The sequence below is a fragment of the Gadus morhua genome, chromosome 5, assembly GCF_902167405.1.
Source record: "Gadus morhua chromosome 5, gadMor3.0, whole genome shotgun sequence".
Lineage (NCBI taxonomy): Eukaryota > Metazoa > Chordata > Actinopteri > Gadiformes > Gadidae > Gadus > Gadus morhua.
Window position 1 is genome coordinate 1,767,386 of NC_044052.1, and position 25,663 is coordinate 1,793,048.

Below are 25,663 nucleotides of genomic sequence, written 5' to 3' on the forward strand. Positions count from 1 at the left end.
TGTGTGTGTGTGTGTGTGTGTGTGTGTGTGTCCACGGCCCAACCCCGCCCATCCTCTGGTGTTTAATAGCTCTGACTGAGTTTTCATAAAGATTATACAATACATACTGTAGGTATGACGCGCTATTTTATGTTGAAATGCGACGTAATCCAGTGTTCACAGGAAACGTACACTGTCAACGTATGCTTTTGGCGACTAGGTTGGCTCTCAGATATGAGTTTCTAACAATATGATATCATTAAAAGTTACATAAAGTAACGGTTCAATAACACAACCGCAGAAAACATGTGAGCTGTTTAGCGAAAGCAGCGTCCCTAGCAACCTGACGTCGTTGAAACATGCAAGCGAGCCAATGAAATCGTCCTAATAACTATAAAATTAAAGATCAGACACAATCACTGACTGAAGTGCAAGTAAAAAGTATATTCATCGCTAGAAATGTAATTAGAAACGCATTTAATGGCATATCTGTCCTAAGATATTGCATTTCCCATTCAGATAATAAAGATTAATATAGGCTACGGAACATTTCACCAAATGCTGGGAGAAGGTCGCGCCCCCTGTTGGTGCTATTCCTCCATTCATTTAGATGAGCGGAAGAAAGCGTCTACTCCTCACGCTTTAGTCAGGCAAAGCGTGACACTGAACACGTCTTGCGAGGTGGACCAATGCTTCACGCTTTGGCGTGATACCAGGTCGGTCTCTGTCTCTGTCTCTCTCTCTCTCTCTCTCTCTCTCTCTCTCTCTCTCTCTCTCTCTCTCTCTCTCTCTCTCTCTCTCTCTCTCTCTCTCTCTCTCATACACACACACACACACACACACACACACACACACACACACACACACACACACACACACACACACACACACACACACACACACACACATCACGGACAATTCAAGTGTTTCAGTGAGACCACCACGGATTTTGAGTTAGGCGCCCGTGGTAGACTCGCTCGTTGAAACGGGGATCTGCCTGTGTGCCACGGAATAACACAGTGTCATTAACTTGCATTGGAGCAAATTCCATGGCCACATCACGGATAATTTAAGTGATTCCGTCAGACCACCACGGATTTTGAGTTAAGCCCCCACCAGTTAATCTCTCTGTCCAGGTGAGTTCGGAGAGGTGTGCAGCGGGCCCCTACAGTTGCCAGGGAAACGGGAGTTCCAGGTGGCCATCAAGACGCTGAAGGCAGGCTACAGCGAGCAGCAGAGGCGGGACTTCCTGTGGGAGGCGTCCATCATGGGCCAGTTCGACCACCCCAACATCATACACCTGGAGGGTGTGATGATCACCAAGAGTGAGTCAGGCAGGATGGTCGCCCAGCTTTAGAAACAGGATGGAGCCGAGAGCGGCCGCTGAGCCCCATGGTGCTGGAAGGATCAATCTAAGTTCACTGTATGAACTGTATTCCTTAACCAATGTTGAAGCTTCCTTTCAGCTTCTGATTACTTTTCTCCATTTGGCTCTTTTGTTCCTTTTGTTTTTCCAGGAACCATAATATTGTTCATTGGAACCCCTTTAATTAATTTTATACACAGAATGAATTGAGTTGACTTCAATCCTGACTTGCTTCATTCATCATGGTTCTTGGCTCAGTAGTTGTTGTTATATTTTTTTCCAGGCAAGCCAGTGATGATCATAACAGAGTACATGGAGAACGGCTCTCTGGACTCCTTCCTCAAGGTAGGAGGGGAGGAACCATAGAGGAACCATAGAGAAGCAGGAGAGGAACCATAGAGGAACAAGAGAGGAACCATAGAGAAACAGGAGAGGAACCATAGAGAAACAGGAGAGGAACCATAGAGGAACCAGAGAGGAAGAAGAGAGGAACCATAGAGGAACCAGAGAGGAACTATATAGGAACAGGAGAGGAACCATAGAGGAACCATATAGGAACCATATAGGAACCATAGAGAAGCAGGAGAGGAACCATAGAGGAACAGGAGAGGAACCATAGAGGAATAGGAGAGGAACCATAGAGGAACAGGAGAGGAACCATAGAGGAACAAGAGAGGAACCATAGAGGAATAGGAGAGGAACCATAGAGGAACAGTATATATAGTAGAGGAACTATATAGGAACAGGAGAGGAACCATAGAGGAACAGTAGAGGAACTATATAGGAACAGGAGAGGAACCATAGAGGAATAGGAGAGGAACCATAGAGGAACAGTAGAGGGACCATAGAGGAGCAGGAGAGGAACAGGAAAGGAACAGGAGAGGAACCATAGAGGAACCATAGAGGAACCGTAGAGGAACAGGAGAGGAACCATAGAGGAACAGTAGAGGAACCATAGATGAACAGTAGAGGAACCATATAGGAAGAATTTGGAAACAGTAGAGGGACCATAGAGGAGCAGGAGAGGAACCATAGAGGAGCTGGCGAGGAACCATGGAGGAACAGTAGAGGAACCATAGAGGAGCAGGAGAGGAACAGGAAAGGAACAGGAGAGGAACAAAGAGGAACCATAGAGGAACAGGAGAGGACAGGAAAGGAACAGGAGAGGAACAAAGAGGAACCATAGAGGAACAGGAGATGAACCGGGTTATAAGAAGAAGAATATAACAGGATTAATATTGAATATAAATTATTGTTTCAGAATATGGAGAATGTTTATATTGGAACATTATGGAAGGGATCCTAAAGAGAAATACAATTTTGTTCTTTATCTTTCGCTTGATCCGGCTTTGTTATTGTGTCCAACCAAGTCTCTTTGAAGGAGATGTCTCAATTGGACTTTTCACTATTGTCATTACATCTCATCTCATCTCTTTCACCAAACTGTTTTAGACAACACAAGGTGATGCTTTCTGTAGTCCAACACAAAAGAAAGTTCCCCTCCTCACTCACCTTTCCACTGTTCTCTTCCTGCAACAACTAATCTCTCACAAGACCTCAAAGCCAGACTCCTCCCACCGACTTCTCAATAACAAACGGACCTGATTAATCCAAGCTAAAGAAACAAGTTGTATTTCTTTGTTGGGATCCTTCCCATAATGTTAGAATGTAATCTGTCACACTTTTAGAGGACATTCTTTAACAACCTGTTATTGGCCCAGAGGATAAATTAACCTCTTAAGACCCATTCGCCCACCGGTGGGCGATTTGTGTTTGTTGACCACATGTTTCCACTACGCAGCGACATAACCCGCTTCAACTTTCATCATTACAGACATTCTATACGTCGTTAGAAAGGGTAGAATCTCCACAATTTATTCATCCAGTTGTTTTTTCTATAAATCATGAGCACAAAACCATCAATCATTGATATTTACCAGCATGGTAAACCGGAAATGCCAAAAAACAGAGCGACTCCCTACCTTTGAAGCAATCGGAGAACCGTAATATGTGTCCATTCCTCAATTATTTATATTCCAATTGTCCGTGAGAATCCACTGATCAAAAGCATCCAAATGGTTTTTCATAAAATTATTCCAGCTTGTGAATATTGTCGTGTAAAGTCCATTTGTTTACCATCTCCAAACTTTGTTCGTCAACTAACATCCAGATTTTCGAAGCCGTATCGATATTTTCTCTACCTCCAGTATGGAGTTGTTGGGTATTCTTGTTTTCATCACTTTGCTGGCTACAAAATAAAAGTGTCCCCGTCTTTTTCTGTTCAGTTTTCACCCCGGTACAGCCCGTGAAGTAGATGGAGCGCTCCCAGTTCGAAGGGCCAATGGGCTTTGTTTACTTTGTTTTGCGGCTTTAGTATAGGGACAGCGTATTGGCTATTGATATATCAATCACTTGGGCTTCTAGCCAATGAGTTTACCTTTCCAACGCTACCAGGCGTGTCCAGGTGTGATACGTATGAGCCGAGATATACAGCTGCGTCATCACGGCAGACAACTCGCTTTGCGCAGGAGAGAGCCTCCAGCGGACCAGGACGCACGACGCACACAGCTTTCGCCATTTACAACGCAATTGATTTCGCCATTTACAATGGCGAAATCAACGAAGAAAACAAAATATTACACCCATGAAGAAGCCCTCGCTTTGATTTTGGCTTCATCCGAGGACAGCGAAGACAGCCAATATGACTCTGAGATAGAGGAGATGTTCAAACAACAATTAGACGACGTCTTAGATCGGTGAGTGACGCCATCTATGTGTATTTTTGTGTGTGGGTTTTTATGCTTACAGTGAACAATACAGTATAGTTATATAGTATACATTATATATATAAATGAAAAAATGACATAATATAAATACATATATATTTTGTTTATTTGTTTTCTATGTAAATAACACCCCATTGAATTGCATTTATATATTTCTTCATTATATTTGGTGACATTTGTGCATTGCATTGTGTTTGTAGGTCAATGTATAATAATATAATAATATTATATATAATAGTATAATAATAGTATATTGCAGAATAATAAAATCCTTGTTTGAAATTCAGTCCAGTATATTCTGTCATTTTTCTATGATGGTTACTATCCGGTAGTGTCTCATCACATGACAATGTCTCAATATGGCCATATCAAATGAATGTGTGAAAAAATTATGTTTTGAATCATGGAGAAAGGTTTTATAGTCACCAAAATGCTTCAGTAATGTTTCCAGTGTCACAGAAGTGAGTAAATGCATTTGGCACAATTTGGCCATTTTGGAGACATTTTGGAGAGGTTTGTGCCGCCAGTGACAACACACCATAAAAACTCCATTAACTCCCAAAGGTTTAGGCCTAGAACTCCAAATTTTCTTCCAGGTGTAGTTGGCATGATGTAGAAGGTATTTGGCATATTGCCATATGCCTTACATAAAGCACATCCTAGTTATTGTAGTTCATTTGACTGGTAGGAGTTAGACAGTACAGAGACGGGTCATTAAGGAGCAGGTAGGTGTTAGACAGTATAGAGACAGAGCATTAAGGTGCGGTTAGGGGTTAGACAGTACAGAAGGCGGGTCTTTAAGGAGCATGTAGGGGTTAGATAGTACAAAGACATGTCATTAAGGAGCAGTTAGGAGTTAGACAAACAGGGCTTTGTGAATGACCTTAAGGTAAGGTATACTGTACATTCCTGAGTGTGTAAGGTCTAATATGTCGGTTTCTGAGCCTAGCGGCAGCAGCACCGGACCAGTTAGGGATGAGACAGATGAATCCCATTATTCAAAGGGATTAGATATGAAGCTGGTAAGATCAGCCCTCATGTGACAGGGTTCGCTACAGGTCGTAGTAATGGCCTGCCGGTGGTTAGAGCTGAAAATGTATGAACATTCGCTCCATACGTCACACCAAAGCAAACACACTCACCATGGCAACGGGAGGCAGCTAATCGCTTCTGCCTCAGCTGGACGCTCCAGTGTGGTCCTTCATAACTGTGAAGGAGGTGGGGGTCTGTCTGGGTTCTGTCTGGGGCTTAGTAACAATCAACCCTTCATCTCTTATCCATTCGTCAAATAGCCAATCCAGTTATGTCCGAGGGAAGGACAAAGTTAACCAATTGTCTCACTGTACTTGATGTTAATCATAAAAAGGTTATAATAATAATACTGGTTGTCAGAACAGAGGTGTATGTTGAAGCGTGAGGTAAGCATCGATCGGGAAGCCCTGAGGCTGATGTCATTTTCTTCTTCGTTGCAGAAGAACGACGGACAGTTCACGGTCATACAGTTGGTCGGCATGCTGCGAGGCATCGCATCAGGCATGAGGTACACAGAAGCTCACACACTCACACTCTCTCTCTCTCTCTCTCTATCATATACATACACACGCATGCACATACACACAATAGTGCGTTTGAAATGAAGATGAGTCACCCTGCTGCTGTGTATGACAGGTACCTGTCGGAGATGGGCTATGTGCACAGAGACCTGGCAGCTCTGGTGAACAGCAACCTGGTCTGCAAGGTGTCCGACTTCGGCCTTTCCAGAGTCCTGGAGGATGACCCGAGGCCGAGTACACCACCCGGGTACGACTCTGGTTGGGGTTGGTGGTTATTTATGTGTGTGCGTGGGTTTGTGTGTGTGTGTGTGTTTCAGTAACAGCAGCAATAACACCTTTCTTACTGTTGGTGGGAATCAAATACAGGAGGACATTTTATATAATCTATTACAAGTTATAGTGCAGACAAGCTTCAGTTCTAATCCATCCACAACCCAGATGTATGATAGATAGATGTGCCTATCCAGCGGTCTGTAGCCCCTGTTAGGCTGTTCTATTCGCCAGTCGTGGGGGTGGAACCCTGCCTCTGGTGTTGACGCAAGAGGTCAGATGGTGAAATGGTTTGAAATGGCTTACTAAAATTACAATGGTGGTCCCATAGAAGCGCCTTCAGTTTCTGCTGTTGGAACGTTGATGTGGAATCTACTTGCAGCACATGTACACACAATTAGAGAACAGATTGCCTTCAATCAAAGACGATTTCTAATATGGCAACATGTTTGACAAATAAAGCTTTTGAACTTAAACTTTGAACTTGAACTTGTGATGTCACAGGGTGGGAAGATTCCTATTCGCTGGACGGCTCCGGAAGCCATCGCCTACAGAAAGTTCACGTCGGCCAGTGACGTGTGGAGCAACGGCATCGTCATGTGGGAGGTGATGTCATACGGCGAGAGGCCCTACTGGGAGATGTCCAATCAGGATGTGAGTATGTCACAGCTACAGCCACAGCCAGATAGGTTGATGAATGGATAGATAATAAAGATGATTGATAGATTGAAGGATTGATTGATTAGGCTAGAATAGGTAGGTAGGGAGTCTGCACAGGCCAGTGTGAAGTGAGGAGAATAACAGAAAAAAGTTTCAATATAGTTTTACTACAGTAGGAACTTTGAGTTTGGAGAGAGAGAAAGAGAAGTAGAGCAAGCTTTAAAGTGAGTGGGAGAGATATGCACAGAAGGCATTAGCATGAAATCATGAACTGTGTCACACCAGTGAAATACTGAAAACAGCCCCAGAGGTGTTATTTATATAAAGTTACACACTCCCAACCACTAACACACACGACCCACACATGACCTCTTCATCCTGCTGCTCATTTTCTAACTAAGCTTCTAGTCTGTCTGGCAGATGTCTCGAGAGGAGAGAGGAAGAGAGGAGAGGAGAGGGGAAAGGAGAGGAGAGGGCGGTGAGGAGAGATAGTTAGGTCTTTGATGTTTAATTGAAAGCGATATGCAGGATTTTTTCTGATCTTCTTGAAATAGAGTTGTTTTACCACATGATTTACCACATGATACAGAACCTCAACCTCTCTCACCCCTAGCCCAACCCTTCTGCCAGAACTTCTGTCTGTATTGCTGATTTTGTCTTTCCTTCTCACTCTATCCATCAGCTGTAATCATCTCTCTCCCCCACTCTCATTGCCAGTGAATTAATGAATGATATGGGATTCAATATGTGGGAATGAATCCCCACATATTGATATGTTTGTTAGTATTACTTGATTGCAAAAATTTCAATAGTTTTTAATTGTATGCTGGGAAGGTTTTATTTTATTTATTTTTTTACTTTTATCATTTGGATTTTTATTAAGTCATTTCACATTTATAAGTTCCATCTCTCTGATTCTATCTATGTTTCTCACTCTATCTATCTCCCTGAGTCTATCTATGTTTCTCACACCCTCTATCTCTCTCCATCATCTGTTATTCCCACAAACTCACAATATCTCTCTCTCTCTCTCCCTCTACCTCTCTCTCTCTACCTCTCTCTCTCTCCCTCTCTCTCTCTCTCTCTACCTCTACCTCTCTCTACGTCTCTCTCTCTCTACCTCTCTCTCTCTACCTCTCTCTCTCTCTACCTCTCTACCTCCTCCTCCCCCCTCTTTCTCTGTCTATGTGTGTGTGTATGTGTGTCTGTGTGTGTGTCTTGAAAGTGGAATTCCCTGCATTCTGTTCTTGTGTTCTCAGAACTAGGTGCCCACATCTCGTCTCATAAGCCCTCTCCCTCTTCTCAAAGTAAAATTGTTACATCAAACCACACTCATACTGTTCTGGTGACTTACTGCTTGCTGCATCCAAAAAAGATGCCTAGAGCTATATCCAACACCAATCAAATAAACCTGTGAGTGAATTGTGGGCACCATATTGCCCTAAAGTGGGGCCAAAGAGAATATATATTAAAGAAATCTCCATTCCTACCAAATCTTTGTAGAATTTTCTTCTGCGCCACACCATAGATCCGGCCCTCAGGACCTCTGCAGTTTTTTAATTTGAACGCTTGCATCAGACACAACTCTTCTCCATTCCAATGCTATTCAATACTCCTAAATACTGTTATATATGTTAAAATGTCACATCAAATCAATTGTTATTAGAAAGGTCCCTGCATCAGACCCCCTGGCCCCCCCCTCACTGATCTACCTGCACCAGACCCCCTGGCCCCCCAGTCACTGATCTACCTGCACCAGACCCCCTGGCCCCCCAGTCACTGATCTACCTGCACCAGACCCCCTGGCCCCCCAGTCACTGATCTACCTGCTCTCCCTGCACCAGACCCCCTGGCCCCCCAGTCACTGATCTACCTGCTCTCCCTGCACCAGACCCCCTGGCCCCCCAGTCACTGATCTGTCTGCACTGGACCCTCTGGCTTCCCCTCACTGATCTACCTGCTCTCCCTGCACCAGACCCCGCTGGCTCCCCACTCACGCCTCTGGTCCCCTCTGCAGGTGATCAAGGCAGTGGATGAGAGCTACCGTCTCCCAGGGCCCATGGACTGCCCCGAGGCCCTTTACCTTCTCATGATGGACTGCTGGCAGCGGGAGCGCAGCACGCGGCCCAAGTTTGACGAGATTGTGTGTGTGCTGGACAAGCTGATCCGCAACCCCAGCTCACTGAAGAAGCTGGTCAACTTTTCCCACAGGTCAGGAGGCCACACTCACAACAATCACCAATCGCCGTGCACCAACCCCTAAGAGAGGGGTTGGTGCACGGCTGGTGGAGGCGGGTAGTGATGAGAGTCTGTTAGGGGGTGTGATCCCTACAGGATGATGTCCCCTCACAGACATGCTCAAGGCTCTGTTGTGGTACTCCTTCAGAGGGCAGGAGATAGTATCATCTATATTACCGTCTGTTGTGCAGTTAAGCCTCACCAGGCTTGCTCTGTGTTCTGGTGTCTTCCTCTGATGGAGAAGGCTCTAGGTACCTAGTGTGGTCTAGCCTGGAGGATAAATGGAACCAGAACGACGTATTCATGAATATCAATATTGGTCCATATCATGTTCGTTGTTTAGAATGGCCGCTACGTTTGTCGTCAGCTATCGAGCCTTATGACGTTGCTATAGCATTGAAAATATAGCAAATTAAAGAACCTATTTTATAATTATTATTTAAGGCTGACAGATTACAATCTCAAAACCTAGATCAATTACAATCTAACTATTTTGACAAACGAAAAGCGCCAAAACAATGAAAAATGTGCCTTCCTTCCTTCCTTCCTTCCTTCCTTCCTTCCTTCCTTCCTTCCTTCCTTCCTTCCTTCCTTCCTCCCTCCCTCCCTCCCTCCCTCAGGGTTTCAAACCTCTTGGTGGAACATGCCAGTGTGGAGGTGGACCATACCACTCTGAGCCAGAGTGTGGGGGACTGGCTGGACTCGATCAAGATGGGTCGCTACACTGAGCTCTTTATGGACGGGGGATTCTCCTCATTGGAGACGGTTGCACAAATGACCTCAGAGTAAAGGTACGGCCACACCAACCGCGTTACCCGCGTAAGACGCGTATTAAATCGGCAATTTTTCCATAGGGAACAGACCCGGCGCCAAGGGCGGGCCACGCCTCGGGATCCCCCCGTCAGAGTTAGTCAATGTGGCCCGGGAAAGGGAAGTCTGGGGCCCCCTGCATGAGCTGCTCCCCCCGCGACCCGACCCCGGATAAGCGGATAGGAGACCGGTACTTTGGAACATGAGGATCGACATATACAGAGATAAAAACAAAACCAACAGGCTTGGAAAGAGATCGCTGAGGAGTTTGGCCTGCAAGGTACTTGGCCTACAAGTTTTGTGAAAAACAAAAAAACTTTCATACGGTATCTCCGTAAAACGACGGCGAAAGTTAAATTTTTTGAACGTATATTACGGACATACCGGACAGAAATGTTACGGAGGGGAGGAGTCTCGGAGGAAAAACGGACATTACGGAGAATCACATAGGAATGAATGGACTTTCTTTCGTAGACGGTTGGATCGCATACGAGAATGTACGTATGTGGAAACGAGGCGTGAGTCTCTGATGCTCTTAGAGCGTGTGTAGCTGGCCCTATTGCAGCAGCAGTACCGGCTGTTGAGCCGGATCCCCGTGATGGAGGCGAGTTGGAGGCCGCGGAGGCGGAGGTTGAGGCGGAGGCTGCTCGTAGTAGCAGGTGTGGTGACAGCGGCGATGGGACAGGTAAAGAAGAGCTGGATGCTGGTGGAGGCGAGGAGCAGGCGGTAGGTGTTGGCAGGTCGGAGTCAGAGGTAAAAGGCAAGGTCTCGGAGGAGAGGGCTAGTGGCAGCTGCGTTGTTTCAGCTAGCGGTGTGAACTAAAATCCAGCTCCAGCAAGAGGCTCAGCCCGGTCAGGGTTTAAGCTAACTTTAGGCTTACTAACTGTAACTGCAGGTTTTTTTTCCGGATAAGTTCCATTAGTTTTTAACCAGCGTCTGATATCCATTTTCAAAAGCTACTGATTTGAATTTGCCGCTTAACGCTGTCGTTCCGTGTGACGCATTCTGAATAGTGATAGGTTTACAATGTCAATCACAGTCTCTATTTTCTACACATTTTTTATTTAGTTTAACAATTATTTTTTGAGATTTGAAATAGTATCTGACATCATATAGTATATCTCAGCTTAAAAAATAAAATAAAGTAAAATACATTTTATTTTTAATTATTTTTATTAAGACATCAAATGGGCGGGGGGGGGGGGCAAAGACACCAAATGGGCGGGCCCGGCCCGGTCTGGCCCGCCCTTGGCGCCGGGTCTGAGCCTGCCTCCAGACGTGGACGTGCGGTCGTTTGGATAAGACGCCAGCATGAGGGTCATTGCCGGTCGGTTTGGATAATACTCCAGCGTGGACCAGTCGACCCGAGGACCGCGACTGTCCGATCGCTTCCACACGCACGCACACACACCCTGCCAAGTGAGGTGAAAGGTACATTTGATTGTTTGTTTGTTTGTTTGCTCCTGTGAGTGAAGCGGCCGTTCTGTTTTTGGCCTCAACGTACCCAAGCGACGACACAGGCCTGCAACGTGGGGATAAATAGTTCGTGCCGGCATAGGACTATATTTTGCTTTGAACATTTCCAAAATGCATTTGATTTCATGTGTGAATTGATTTACCTGTGGGTCGATGCACAGAATGATTCTTGTTAACGTTTAACGTGTTAATTCAATGAAACCATCTTTCATAGTAAATTATGTGTATTTTTATTGTCATTACCATGCAGTGATTCCTATACATTAGGGGTTTAGTTCTACAAGACACTACAATATAACTAAACATAAAATCGGGTAGATTACCACATATAGCGTGTGGTCAGTTTACTGTGAACTTGGAAGCGTCCCAATTAACTTTTGGGTTAATTAGAATATCATGTTCATAGCCATGGCATGGGGGCGCTACACTAGAAAAAAATTCCAAGAGAACGCAGACCTACTTTATTGCTACTTGATTCATCCCAGATGGGAATTAATCCGGTGCCACAATAATTACAATAAATGTAAGAGATGCAACTATTTAAACCAAACTATGTACACAATAAGAGTAATATCAATGTTAGTCGAGAGTCGAGAGAGGCAGCAGAGAGAGAGGTCATGTTTCCCGAAGCTCCGCTAGGCATTGGAAAAAACTACTTAATTCATCGTTCAGATCTACTTTATCTTATTTTATTTCATGATCATAATACCTAACAGTTAGGGCTGTAACGATACACAAATTCACGATTCGGTTTGTATCATGATTTTTGACCCACGGTTCGATACATCCCACGATTCTTTTAAATTTAAAAAGCATTTTATTTAAACAACACTTATATACCAATTATCTTAATGTAACATTTAATAACAAATAATTTGGAACACTGAACAGATTTGAACCGAAAGAATACTATTAAAGTATAGCTAAATTAATAAAGAAATAACCAAAGATTGCAGTTGGAGGATGCTTTTTGCTGGTAGGCATAATAGGGCCCCTTTAACTGTTTGGTTGGTTTATTCAAATATTCTTATTAGGCTATGTAGCTTAAATAATGACATAATCAGGCCGTATAGGATGCAACATGTTTAATAGCCTAACTTTCAATAGATGAGGAAAAACATGAACGTCGCAATAACGAGGCATAGTGTTACGAGTAGCATATGTGTGTGCGCGAGAATGGCAGTGTGCGTATGCGTGTGTGAGTGACGTCAGCGAGCGAGGAGAGCGAGCGGGAGCGCGTGTGTCTAGTGAAGAAGCGAACGAGTCCGGTAGAATAAAGTAGCCATCCTGTCAATAATCGGTGGCCGCTTCATTCCGACCTATAAGCAGACAAACTGCCAGTCAAATCACACAAAACAATAGAGACAGGATCACACAGGCAATTCTTTTCGCGCTTGGCCCACTCTGGATAAATGTCTATCGTATCGCATATGAGGACTTCGACGGCTGTGGAGAAATGCAATCCTCCATAGCCACGGAGAGCTGTGATCACAGAGAGGGCATCTCGTCACATATTTACGGCATCGATAGGAGGGGGCGCTGTCAGCAGACTATTATTTAGACAAATTATTAGCAAATTTCAATCGGACAATTTGACCGAAGAGTTAGAAAGGGCATATCGCGCTTCTGCCTTCTCACACCGCGAGACAGGTTCGTGGCTTTGAGTATCGCGATTTTCGGTTTGATACGCGTATCGTTACAGCCCTACTAACAGTATATAGTTTGTTTCCGTCGTCCTCAATCGCTCGATTCAACAATACATTTTGGCACTTTTTACTCCCGGATCAGACCGCAGAAAAAGCCTTGGACTTTCCTATCGCCAACATGCCTCTGTATTCGGATTTCTCAGGCACGGAGACTGGGAAATGCACAGACTGCACCAAACTGCAACAGACATTGGCTTTATTTTTGAAACGAGACTAGCAGCATTAGAAAAATGCAAAGGACTCCTACAGGATACAGTGCCGATGGGTGAGTTTGCTGAGCTCACTCAGATACAGCAAGATGATCAAAGTTACACTGTATCCTTCCCGTAGCTGGACAAGAGAGAGACAGTTCCAGCTGCGTCTCACTGGCACAGAGTCGGCGCTAAGCCAAAACAACATACCAAAGTGAATCAACAAGTTCACTCAACGCCAAATGCTAATGTGGCAACATGTAGTTTGTTGTCATGGTGACTGTCAGCTGTGCGGCAGTCCCAGCCAATCACGGTGGGAGACTATTGTATAAAGGCGGGCGTAGAGCACCTTTTGGTCTCTTGTTTGCCGGAGGCTGGGTCACGTTGCGTCTGGGCGTCCATTTCCGCTTCCGTGCGGTTTCAGGCTTTTGCTTGCCGGAGGCTGGGTCACGTAGCTCCTGTGCTTCCATTTCCGCTTCCGTGCGGTGACGGGCTCTTGCTTACCGGAGGCTGGGTCACGTAGCTCCTGTGCGTCCATTTCCGCTTCTGTGCAGTGACAGGGCTCACTTGGATGTTGCTGCTGGCTGCGCGCTGCTCATCAATACATAGCCGAGGCCGCCTACTGAACTGTCGCTTTCGTATAGCGTTGTGCTCCCTGCTCCATGCCCTGTTGGCCGGGACTGCCCGACTGGGTGGCCGACAGTAGCGATGCAGCGGCGGCTAATCCACCTATAAAAACCACTGCTGCTTTGCTTCCACGTGATTACTGCCTTGTCAGGGCCGACTCGGACCCGATCGCTTTGCCGTTCATTCGGCTAGCGATAGTTTGTTCCTTTTCCTGTTGTGTTGCTGTCTTTTTTCTTTTAGTTGGTGCAACTACATCTTAAAGTGTGTATGTTATGTTATGTAAGAGTTGTTTTGCTGATTTCTCCTTGTGTTTACTTATTATAGATTTTGTTTATTTAATTGATTTCTCTTATTAGTTATTAATATTTTGTTTCCATTATGTTTTCTAACTGGTTGCTCTGCGATCCCCCTCAATTCAGGTGCTGAGCCTACGGTGGTGGACTGGTGTCCTGGTCACGGTGTCCCTTTTGTATTGTTTCAATTGTTTTACGTGTGGTGTTCCTGGGACCCCCTTTCCTTTGGATGCAGGTGTTCACAGTAGGTCTCAGCACTGATAGGTTCTCCCCATTTTTCCCCGCAGTGAGTAATTCTCTAGTTTTAAGAACAGATATTTTGTATAAATGTCTTTTTGTATGATCAAACTGCCGTCTCTGCCTCATTGCGTAACGGACCTCAGTGCCTTTCCTTCATTTGTGCTAGTCCACTTAAAATAAATCTCTGGGTGAAATTCCCAGGGTGGCGTTGTCTGGCAATAATTAATGCTACTGATACTGCCTTAAGAAAAGGGGCATCACTCCATAGCTCGTGCTGCCACAATCTGGCGTTGTCGGCAGGATTTGCAATTTGAGAGCAGAGACGTACAATCGGTTTATTTTTTTTAGTTTTCATTAGTTTCTTTAAAGTGTCTGTCTGACTTGTGTTTTTTTTCATTTTTCTCTTTTCGAAGCAAAGCAGCAGCTGGTTTTGTGGACCTGCAACAAGCCCAGTTCCCCTTGCCCTGGTCTCTTCTTCACGGTAGAGAAGGTTGTAGCTTGTATAGGCTTAGTTATTGAGGCAGAGTTGCAGGAACTGAGGGATTTAGTCTCTCAGCTAAGGGTAGACAACGAGGGGCTGAGACAGGAACAGGTTGCAGCCATGCCTGGCCCTAGTACAGCGCCCCCAGTTCTTCTTGCGCCTGCTGCATCCTCCAGTGCCAATGCTCCTTCAACGGAGAGACTGATTTTTGTACCTAGAGACAGAAAATGTCCCACATTTAGGGCAAGGTCAGGCATAGGGTTAGCTGAATGGTTGGAGGAGGTGCTAGCCTGTCTGCATCAGATCAGGCATTCTTCTTATTGGACCACCTAGAGGGGGAGGCGCGTGAGGAAATTAAGTACCGCCCCAGTGAAGAGCGTTCAGACCCAGCTAGATAATTGCGGTATTAGAGGAGCTTTATGAGTGTGCAGAGTCGTATGTAGCTTTACAAGAGACATTTTTCTCCCGACGGCAGCATGAGGGAGAGACTCTGCTAGAGTTTTCCCTCGCATTGATGGGCCTTATGACCTCTGTGAAGCAGCGTGCACCCAGTGGCATACCCAATGCAGAGGTATTGTTACGGGATCAATTTGTGGAGCATGTGCTGGATGGGCCAATTCGTCGTGAGCTAAAGCAGTTTGTGCGCAGGCAGCCTACTGCTACCTTACTGGAGGCTAGGAGTGAGGCGATCAGGTGGGAACGAGGGGGCTTACCTGGAGGTGTTAGAGGTCGTAGTCATTCTGTTCCTTCTGTCTTCAGTGCTCAGTGTGTGGTCCAGGGCAGCCATCAGGCAGGTGTCGGTTCGCCTCAAGCCTCGGAGCTGTGTGAGATGAGGGAAATGCTAAAGTTGCAGCAGGAACAGTTGAACCAACTGACTCAGAGCATTTCCCGTCTGCAGGTCTCTCAGCAGCAAAGCCGAGCGCCTTTTCGTGGTCCCATCATCTGTAGGAGGTGCACTCAGCCTTCTTTGCCGGTCTCTCGGCCAGGTGGGCCATTCCATCCCGCCCAGGTGTCGGAAAACTAGCACCCGCCAAACTGCAGAGTCACAGTTCGGAGGGGGGAGTTACTGGCTCAGATTTAGGTCCAGGTGACGTGGAAGTGTCCAAGCTCATGTCATCTCGTCCTCATGTAGGTGTGAGGATGGGAGGGGTTGCTGTCTCTTGTTTAGTGGATACAGGGTCTAGGGTGTCAACTATTACAGAGTCCCTTTTCGAGCAACATTTTCACATTCAAATTCAATTCAAATTACTTTATTTTTCCGTTAGGAACTTCAGATGTGGAGGAGCAGCAGGGTGTGTCCATACCCAACAGTACATACAATAAACAAAAGAAAAACACGCACACACTCTCAAACATACACCATCAGCCCTGCAGAAAATAAAAATAAAAATCCTTGCCTAAGCCTAATAAATAAATAGTATTATTACCTCCATAGTGGAGGATAAATAAATAAATAATTTAAAAAGATTCCAGGTATTAAAACAAGAGGATACAGTTCAAGGAGGGGTTAAACCATTCAAGAGTCTTATGGATGCCGGGACAAAACTTGACAGGGCTCTGTTTGTCCTTACTGTAGGGGCTCTGTATCTGCGGCCTGAGGGTAAGAGGGAATACTGGCTGTGTAGAGGGTGTGTGATGTCAAGGGTGATTTGTGTTGATTTCTGCTTAGTCCTTTTGTTGCATATATTGATGAGGGATTCCTGCTGTTGTCCAATTATTTTGCTGCTCAGTTTGATGATTCTGTTTAGTGGGTTCCTATGGATGTTGGACAGTGCTCCGAACCAGGAGGTGATGTTAAAGGTGATTATGGATTCAATGAAACATCTGTAGAATGCTGTCAGAACGGATTGGTGGACCTGGAGTTTGCGGAGTTTACGAAGGAAAAAGAGACGTTGCTGGCACTTGGAGTGGATGATATCAGTATTTGTTTTGAAGTTGAGTTTGTGATCGATTGTTGTCCCAAGGTAACTGTATGTGTCAACCCTCTCTATCTAGCTGGTTGTTAACAGTCAGAGTGGGGAAGGTGGAGGGGGCCTTACGGAAGTCTATAATTAGTTATTTTGTTTTGGTGATGTTGAGGTCAAGGCAGTTCCGCCTGCACCAGTCTAAAAAGGTGGCCAGCTCGGACTCTAACTGATCTAATGAGTTGGTGGAGTCCATGATGACAGTGTCGTCAGAATACCTGATGTATGTGATGTCTGGGTTTGTGCTTCTGCAGTCGTTGGTGTAGAGTGTACAAAGAACTGGTGAGATGACAGAGCCCTGTGGAGCACCTGTAGAGATCCTTCTGGATAAGGTGGCCGTTAACTCTCACTCTCTGGTGTCTGTCTGTCAGGAATGAGAGGACCCAGAGTATGAGGTGGGGATTGACATCCATCTGGATTAGTTTTTGTCCCATTAGATGGGGTGGCCTCTCCTGGAGCCGTCACCTTATCGTGGTGGAGAGGTTTGCGTGTCCCTGTGAACCTGAGGGCTGTGTTGTCTGGAGCCTTGTGCTCCTGGTAGGGTCTCTCATGGCAGAGTGGTCTCAGGTGAGGGGCAAGACTAAGACTGGTTCAAAAATCCTCAATGAATATCGGAAAAAGAGGAGATGTGACCCGGCCCGGAGGAAGCCTGGGGCCCACGTCTGGAGCCAGGCCCAGACGGAGGGCTCGATGGCGAGCGCCTGGTGGCCGGGTTTGCCACGGAGCCCGGTCGGGCATAGCCCGAACAAACTACGTGGCACCCCCCCTCTCTTCATCTCATGGGCCCACCACCTGTGGGAAGACCCGTTGGGGTCGGGTGCGCAGCCACATGGGTGGCAGCGAAGGTCAGGGGTCTCGACGGACCAGACCCGGGCGGCAGAAGCTGGCTCTGGGGACGTGGAACGTCACCTCGCTGTGGGGAAAGGAACCGGAGCTTGTGAGGGAGGTGGAGCGCTATCAGTTAGATCTGGTGGGGCTTACCTCCACGCACAGTCTCAGCTCTGGTACCGTACTCCTGGATAAGGGTTGGACTCTAATCTTCTCCGGAGTTGCCAAGGGCGTGAGGCGCCGGGCGGGTGTGGGGATACTCATAAATCCCTGGCAGAGCGCCGTGGTGTTGGAGTTTACCCCGGTAGACGAGAGGGTCGCCTCCCTGCGCCTAAGGGTTGTAGGGGGGAAAACTCTGACTGTTGTTTGTGCGTATGCACCAAACAGCAGCTCAGAGTACTCGGCCTCCTTGGAGACCCTGAATGGAGTCCTGTATGGGGCTCCAGTAGGGGACTCCGTAGTTCTGCTGGGTGACTTCAACGCCCACGTGGGCAACGATGGAGACACCTGGAGAGGCGTGGTGGGGAGGAACGGCCTCCCTGATCTAAACCCGAGCGGTCGTTTGTTATTGGACTTCTGTGCTAGTCATGGATTATCCATAACAAACACCATGTTCGAACATAAGGGTGCTCATATGTGTACCTGGTACCAGAGTACCCAAGGCCGAAGATCAATGATCGATTTTGTGATCGTGTCATCTGATCTGAGGCCGCATGTTTTGGACACTCGGGTAAAGAGAGGGGCGGAACTGTCAACCGACCACCATCTGGTTGTGAGTTGGATCAGGGAATGGGGGAAATTTCCGGATAGACCTGGTAAGCCCAAACGAGTAGTGCGGGTGAACTGGGAACGTCTGGAGGAGGCCCCCGTCCTAGGTATCTTCAACTCACACCTCCGGCTGAGTTTTTCTGGCATTCCTGTGGAGGTTGGAGGCATTGAGCCGGAGTGGGCGGTGTTCAAAGCCTCCATTGCTGAAGCTGCGGTGGCTAGCTGTGGCCTCAGGGTCTTAGGCTCCTCAAGGGGCGGTAACCCTCGGACACCGTGGTGGACACCGGTGGTCAGGGAAGCCGTCCGATTGAAGAAGGAGGCCTTCCGGGATATGATATCCTGGAGGACTCCTGACTCGGTTGTAGGCTACCGACAGGCCCGAAGGGCTGCAGCTGCTGCCGTGTCGGAGGCTAAGCAGCGGGTGTGGGAGAAGTTCGGAGAGGCCATGGAGAAGGACTTTCGGTCGGCACCAAAGTGTTTCTGGAAGACTATCCGGCACCTCAGGAGGGGGAAACGGGGAACCATCCAAGCTGTGTACAGTAAGGATGGGACTCTGTTGACCTCAACTCAGGAGGTCGTCGGACGTTGGAAGGAACACTTTGAGGAACTCCTGAATCCGAATAACACGCCCTCTATGTTGGAGGCAGAGCTCGAGGTTGATGGTGTTTCGTCGACAATTTCCCTGGTGGAGGTCACTGAGGTAGTCAAACATCTCCGCAGTGGCAAAGCCCCAGGGATTGATGAGATCCAGCCAGAAATGCTAAAGGCTCTGGGTGTTGAGGGGCTGTCATGGTTGACACGCCTATTCAACATCGCGTGGGAGTCGGGTACAGTGCCAAAGGAGTGGCAAACCGGGGTGGTGGTTCCCCTGTTCAAAAAGGGGGACCAGAGAGTGTGTGCCAATTACCGGGGTATCACACTTCTCAGCCACCCTGGTAAAGTCTACTCCAAGGTGCTGGAAAGGAGGGTTCGGCCGATCGTCGAACCTCAGTTTGAAGAGGAACAATGCGGTTTTCGCCCCGGACGTGGAACTACGGACCAGCTCTTTACTCTCGCAAGGATCCTGGAGGGGGCCTGGGAGTATGCCCATCCGGTCTACATGCGTTTTGTGGATCTGGAGAAGGCGTATGACCGGGTCCCCCGGGAGAAACTGTGGGAGGTGCTGCGGGAGTATGGGGTAAGGGGGTCTATCCTCAGGGCCATCCAATCCCTGTACTTCCAAAGCGAGAGCTGTGTTCGCGTCCTCGGCAGGCAGTCAGTTTCGTTCTCAGTGGGTGGGGGCTCCGCCAGGGCTGCGCTTTGTCACCAATCCTGTTTGTGATATACATGGACAGGATATCGAGGTGTAGTCGTGGTGGGGAGGGGTTGCAGTTCGGTGGTCTGAGGATCTCATCACTGCTTTTTGCAGATGATGTGGTCCTCATGGGATCATCGGCCTGTGACCTTCAGCACTCACTGGATCGGCTGGCGGCCGAGTGTGAAGCGGCTTTGATGAGGATCAGCACCGCTAAATCTGAGGCCATGACTCTTAGCAGGAAACCGATGGATTGCTTACTCCGGGTAGGAAATGAGTCCTTAGCCCAAGTGAAGGAGTTCAAGTACCTCAGGTTCTTGTTCGCGAGTGAGGGTACTATGGAGCGGGAGATTGGCCAGAGAATTGGAGCAGCGTGGGCGGTATTGCGTTTGCTTTACCGCACCGTTGTAACGAAAAGAGAGCTGAGCCGCAAGGCAAAGCTCTCGATCTACCGGTCGATCTTCGTTCCTATCCTCACCTATGGTCATGAGGGCTGGGTGATGACCGAAAGGACGAGATCGTGGGTACAAGCGGCCGAGATGAGTTTTCTCAGAAGGGTGGCTGGCGTCTCCCTTAGGGATAGGGTGAGAAGCTCAGCCATCCGTGAGGAACTCGGATTAGAGCCGCTGCTCCTTTACTTAGAAAGGAGTCAGCTGGGGTGGTTCGGGCATCTGGTAAGGATGCCCACTGGGCGCCTTCCTTGGGAGGTGTTTCAGGCACGTCCAGTGGGGAGGAGACCTCGGGGAAGACCCAGGACTAGGTGGAGAGATTATATCTCAACACTGGCCTGGGAACGCCTCGGGATCCCCCCGTCAGAGTTGGTCAATGTGGCCCGGGAAAGGGAAATCTGGGGCCCCCTGCTTGAGCTGCTCCCCCCGCGACCCGACCCCGGAAAGCGGACGAAAATGAGATGAGATGAGATGGGGTTGCACAGTGTTAAAGGCACTTGAGAAGTCTATGAACACCAGCCGCAGAAATGACTTGGGCTTCTCAAGGTGGGTGTAAGCTCTGTGCAGCAGCGTTAATGTGGCGTCGTCTACCCCTCTGTGACGTTTGTACGCAAAATGAAGCGGGTCAGCATACTTACTGACCTCTGCCTGTAATTGTGTGAGAATTAGCCTCTCAAAGCCTTTCATGACCAGGGATGTTAAGGCCACAGGTCGATAGTCATTATCACAGGTTGGTTTACTCTTTTTGGGCACAGGGCATATGATGGAAGTCTTCCAGACTGAGGGGATAGAGTGTTCCGCCAGTGAGCGGTTAAAAAGGTGGCAGTAGACACCAGCAAGCTGGTTGCAAGATTGTCAATTGCAGCAGAATCCCACTTTTTCACCTGCTTCTTTATAACACCCTCACTTTGAAGCTTTGTGCGATAAGCGGGGATAAGATGGACAATGTTATGGTCCGCAGTACTGAGAAGAGGTTATCTAAATGCCTTGTATGCGTTCTTTGCATTACCATAACAGGTCAATTGTTTTATCGCCTCTGGTAGTGCATGTAACATATTGTTGGTAAGTAGGAAGTATTTTATTGAGTCTACAGGCATTAAAATCCCCAAGGATGAGAACAGGTGAGTCAGGGGATGCGCATTCAATTTTGTGGACACATGCAGCTATGGCCTCAGATGCGTGTGGGACGTTGCATCTGAGGCCCCACCACTTTTTTACCCTCTTTGGCCTGTTTGAGTGGAACCGCATGCCCTTTGAGCTTTGCAACGCTCCCGCTACATTCCAGCGCCTAACGCAGCGGATTTTTGGCGACCAGCAGTGCCAATCCCTGCTGCTGTACCTCGATGACATAGTGGTTTTCTCCTCTACCATCGAGCAACATCTGGAGAGGTCGGGTGTGGTGCTGGAGCGTTTACGCCACAAAGGGTTAAAGGTGAAACTCAGCAAGTGTGCTTTCTTCCAGCAGGAAGTAAGTTACCTGGGCCATGTTATTTCAGACAATGGTGTTTCCACTGACCCCGGCAAGGTCAGAGCTGTCTCTAGCTGGCCTCCTCCTGCCACTCTCTCAGAGCTGCGTTCCTTCCTTGGATTTGCCAGCTACTACCGTCGCTTTGTAGAGGGTTTTGCGAATTTGGCGGCACCCCTGCATAAGCTGGTAGCAGAGCTGGCAGGCCTCAAACCCAAGCGGGTTGACCGAGCAGTGTCTGGTCGCTGGACAGAGGAGTGTCGTCATAGCTTTGAGGCTTTGAAAACTCGTTTCACCACTGCACCTGTGCTGGCGTATGCCGACTTCACCCTCCCATTCATCTTGGAGGTGGACGCCAGCCATGGTGGTCTTGGGGCCGTGTTATCCCAAGCACAGGATGGTAAGGTTCGGCCCATAGCTTATGCTAGCCGTGGTTTGAGGCCCACTGAGCGCAATATGAGTAACTACAGCTCCATGAAGTTGGAGTTTTTGGCGCTCAAGTGGGCCATGACTGAGAAGTTTAGGGAATACCTGTTGGGTCATATATGTGTTGTTTATACCGACAACAATCCCTTGAGTCACCTGTCATCCGCCAAGCTTGGGGCCACTGAACAGCGTTGGGTAGCCCAACTCGCGTCGTTTGATTTTGAACTTAAATATCGTTCGGGTCGTAGCAACAGAAACGCAGATGCCCTTTCTCGTCAGCATTCCCCTAAGGCACAAGACCTGCAAGTCATGGTCCATGGCACGTTGCTCCCCAAACCCTTACAGCAGGCCCTGCAAGTAGACATGGTAGATGCGACACAAGCCACTGTTGCCGCCTTGCCCCATCACCCCCCATCTGACATCGCTGCACTCTAGCGTGCTTACCCAGTCATCGAGGAAGTCCTGGCTTTCTGGACATGTAAACAGCGTCCCAATAAAGAGGAGCGGAGATCAGTGTCTCAGTCAGCCCTGGTGCTGCTTCGGCAGTGGGACCGGTTGATTGAAAGGAATTGGGTGATGCATCGCCGGGTTTTCCGGCCAGATGGGGCCGAGGGTGTGTTTCAGTTGTTGGTGCCTGCAGTTTTAAGAACGGATGTGCTGACGGAGGTTCACCAAGGGCATGGTCATCAGGGGATTGAGAGGACTCTAGAGCTCCTGCGGCAGCGTTGTTACTGGCCTGGGTTCTCAAAATTTGGTGTCCCAGCCCGGATACATTCCGATCAGGGACGGAGTTTTGAGGGTTCTCTTATTCGTCAGTTATGTGTGTTGGGATAGAGAACTCCCGAACCACGCCATATCATTCTTCAGGGAATGGGCAATGTGAGCGTTTTAATAGAACACTTCATGATTTGTTGCGCACACTGCCCGTGTCCCGTAAGCACGACTGGAGTTCCTGTCTTCCCCAGGTCCTGTATGCCTATAACACCACCCCGCATCAGGCAACTGGTGAGTCCCCTTTCCTGTTGATGTTTGGCCAGGAGCCAAGACTCCCGGTTGATTTCCTGTTAGGCAGGGTTCAGAATCCTGTTGGGGGCTACGTCCACGAGTGGGTTCAGGAACATCAAGCCCGCCTACAGATGGCCTTTGAGGGAGCTCGTGACCGGTTGAAGGCTGCTGCCGAGCGCCGTAAGAAAAACCACGACCAGCATGTCCGAGATGTTCCTCTCGAAGAGGGCCTGTTGGTGTGGTTGCGAGATCTTGGTGTACGAGGGCGCCACAAGATCCAGGATCAGTGGGCCTCGGTTAAGTATTGTGTCATGAGGGCACCGAGGGAAGGGGGATCGGTCTACACCATTGCCCCTAGGGATGATCCAACTCGAGCCAGGCAGGTCCATCGTTCTTTGTTGAAGGCTGTGGTAGGGTTAGATTCTCCTGGTGGCGCTGCTGTTTCGTCTCCACCCCCTCCTGAGCAATCTCAGTCAGAGGATGAGGTGTCAGGTGATGGTGATTGGCTAGTCGAGAGGCCTGAGAATCCATTGCCTGCTTCCTTTCAGGCCGAAGCTGTGACCCAAACCACCCCTAGATTGCTGGTTCCACCATCTGACCCAGCCCCCTCTGTGCCATCTTCCCTAATAGTTCCTGCTCCTGTAGTGGCAAGTACTTCTTCCCTCCCTGTTGCTCGAAATGCTGTCCGGCGCACGATAAGGTTAACGGCAGGTCACCACCCCAATGTCCACCACCTCCAACGGTCTGCAGGGGGTGCTGGACAAGGAAGTGTTAATCCTTCTGTGCCCATTTCTAACGCAGTTGCGGCACTATTTAGGCCTTGGAGATGATTTCATTTCAATTTGCTGTTGGTTATTCCATCGTCGGGACGACGATTCAATTGATGGGGACAGATTGTGGCAACATGTAGTTTGTTGTCATGGTGACTGTCAGCTGTGCGGCAGTCCCAGGCAATCACGGTGGGAGACTATTGTATAAGGCGGGCGTAGAGCACCTTTCGGTCTCTTGTTTGCCGGAGGCTGGGTCACGTTGCGTCTGGGCGTCCATTTCCGCTTCCGTGCGGTGACAGGCTCTTGCTTGCCAGAGGCTGGGTCACGTAGCTCCTGTGCGTCCATTTCCGCTTCTGTGCAGTGACAGGGCTCACTTGGATGTTGCTGCTGGCTGCGCGCTGCTCATCAATACATAGCCGATGCCGCCTACTGAACTGTCGCTTTCGTATTGCATTGTGCTCCCTGCTCCATGCCCTGTTGGCCGGGACTGCCCGACTGGGTGGCCGACAGTAGCGACGCAGCAGCGGCTAATCCACCTATAAAAACCACTGCTGCTTTGCTTCCACGTGATTACTGCCTTGTCAGGGCCGACTCGGACCCGATCGCTTTGCCGTTCATTTGGCTAGCGATAGTTTGTTCCTTTTCCTGTTGTGTCGCTGTCTCTTTTCTTTTAGTTGGTGCAACTACATCTTAAAGTGTGTATGTTATGTTATTATGATGTATAAAACTATATTATATATAGAACGTTATACAACGGGGGGCCTAAATCCAGCGATCTGATTGTTCCTAACTGTTGTATAATGAGCGTATACATAACTGCTATGACGCCCGATCATTTTGTGAAAGTATCACTCCGCGCCTTGAAGTGGAAACCGTTACAACCGTTCTCTCGGAGGGACGCTAAAGTGTGTTGCATAGCGACCGTCGTGCATTTTGAAGGCAGCCAGGAGGGACTACTTTTTGGTAGTCTTCCTTCTGTGCCCATTTCTAACGCAGTTGCGGCACTATTTGGGCCTTGGAGATGATTTCATTTCAATTTGCTGTTGGTTATTCCATCGTCGGGACGACGACTGAATTGATGGGGACAGATTGTGGCAACATGTAGTTTGTTGTCATGGTGACTGTCAGCTGTGCGGCAGTCCCAGCCAATCACGGTGGGAGACTATTGTATAAAGGCGGGCGTAGAGCACCTTTCGGTCTCTTGTTTGCCGGAGGCTGGGTCACGTAGCTCCTGTGCTTCCATTTCCGCTTCCGTGCGGTGACAGGCTCTTGCTTGCCAGAAGCTGGGTCACGTAGCTCCTGTGCGTCCATTTCCGCTTCTGTGCAGTGACAGGGCTCACTTGGATGTTGCTGCTGGCTGCGCGCTGCTCATCAATACATAGCCGATGCCGCCTACTGAACTGTCGCTTTCGTATAGCGTTGTGCTCCCTGCTCCATGCCCTGTTGGCCGGGACTGCCCGACTGGTGGCCGACAGTAGCGACGCAGCGGCGGCTAATCCACCTATAAAAACCATTGCTGCTTTGCTTCCACGTGATTACTGCCTTGTCAGGGCCGACTCGGACCCGATCGCTTTGCCGTTCATTTGGCTAGCGATAGTTTGTTCCTTTTCCTGTTCCATGTTATGTTATGTAAGAGTTGTTTTGCTGATTTCTCCTTGTGTTTACTTATTATAGATTTTGTTTATTTAATTGATTTCTCTTATTAGTTATTATTATTTTGTTTCCATTATGTTTTCTAACTGGTTGCTCTGCAATCCCCCTAAATCATCAAGCAGATGGCCTACACCCAAACAGGTTAGGCTCAAAACTGTTGTGGGACAATCTTCTTTTCTCGCTTTCCCACAAATCTCCATGGTCTGACGCACAGGCCACAATCAGAGCACAGGTTGAGAAGAAGCGAGACTACAGCCTCCCCCACACATCTACTCTGCTACTATCTGACACACAGATAGCAGACAGCCCACAGACCTTGCCATGGTCTGACGCACAGGCCACAATCAGAGCACAGGTTGAGAAGA

At 48.2% G+C, this 25,663-nt stretch overlaps 1 protein-coding gene across 1 annotated transcript; it reads left to right on the forward strand.

Moving 5' to 3' along the window:
• Positions 1-1,111: 1,111 nt before the first annotated feature.
• On the forward strand, positions 1,112-10,484 carry LOC115544229 (ephrin type-A receptor 4a-like; the record flags this gene model as incomplete). The annotated part of the gene is given in 9 exon segments (XM_030357095.1): positions 1,112-1,304; positions 1,629-1,690; positions 5,604-5,671; positions 5,800-5,909; positions 5,912-5,931; positions 6,459-6,608; positions 8,632-8,825; positions 9,473-9,637; positions 10,202-10,484. Coding segments are annotated over 9 exon segments (1,245 nt in total), but the record flags the coding sequence as incomplete, so codon positions are not given.
• Positions 10,485-25,663: the final 15,179 nt, after the last annotated feature.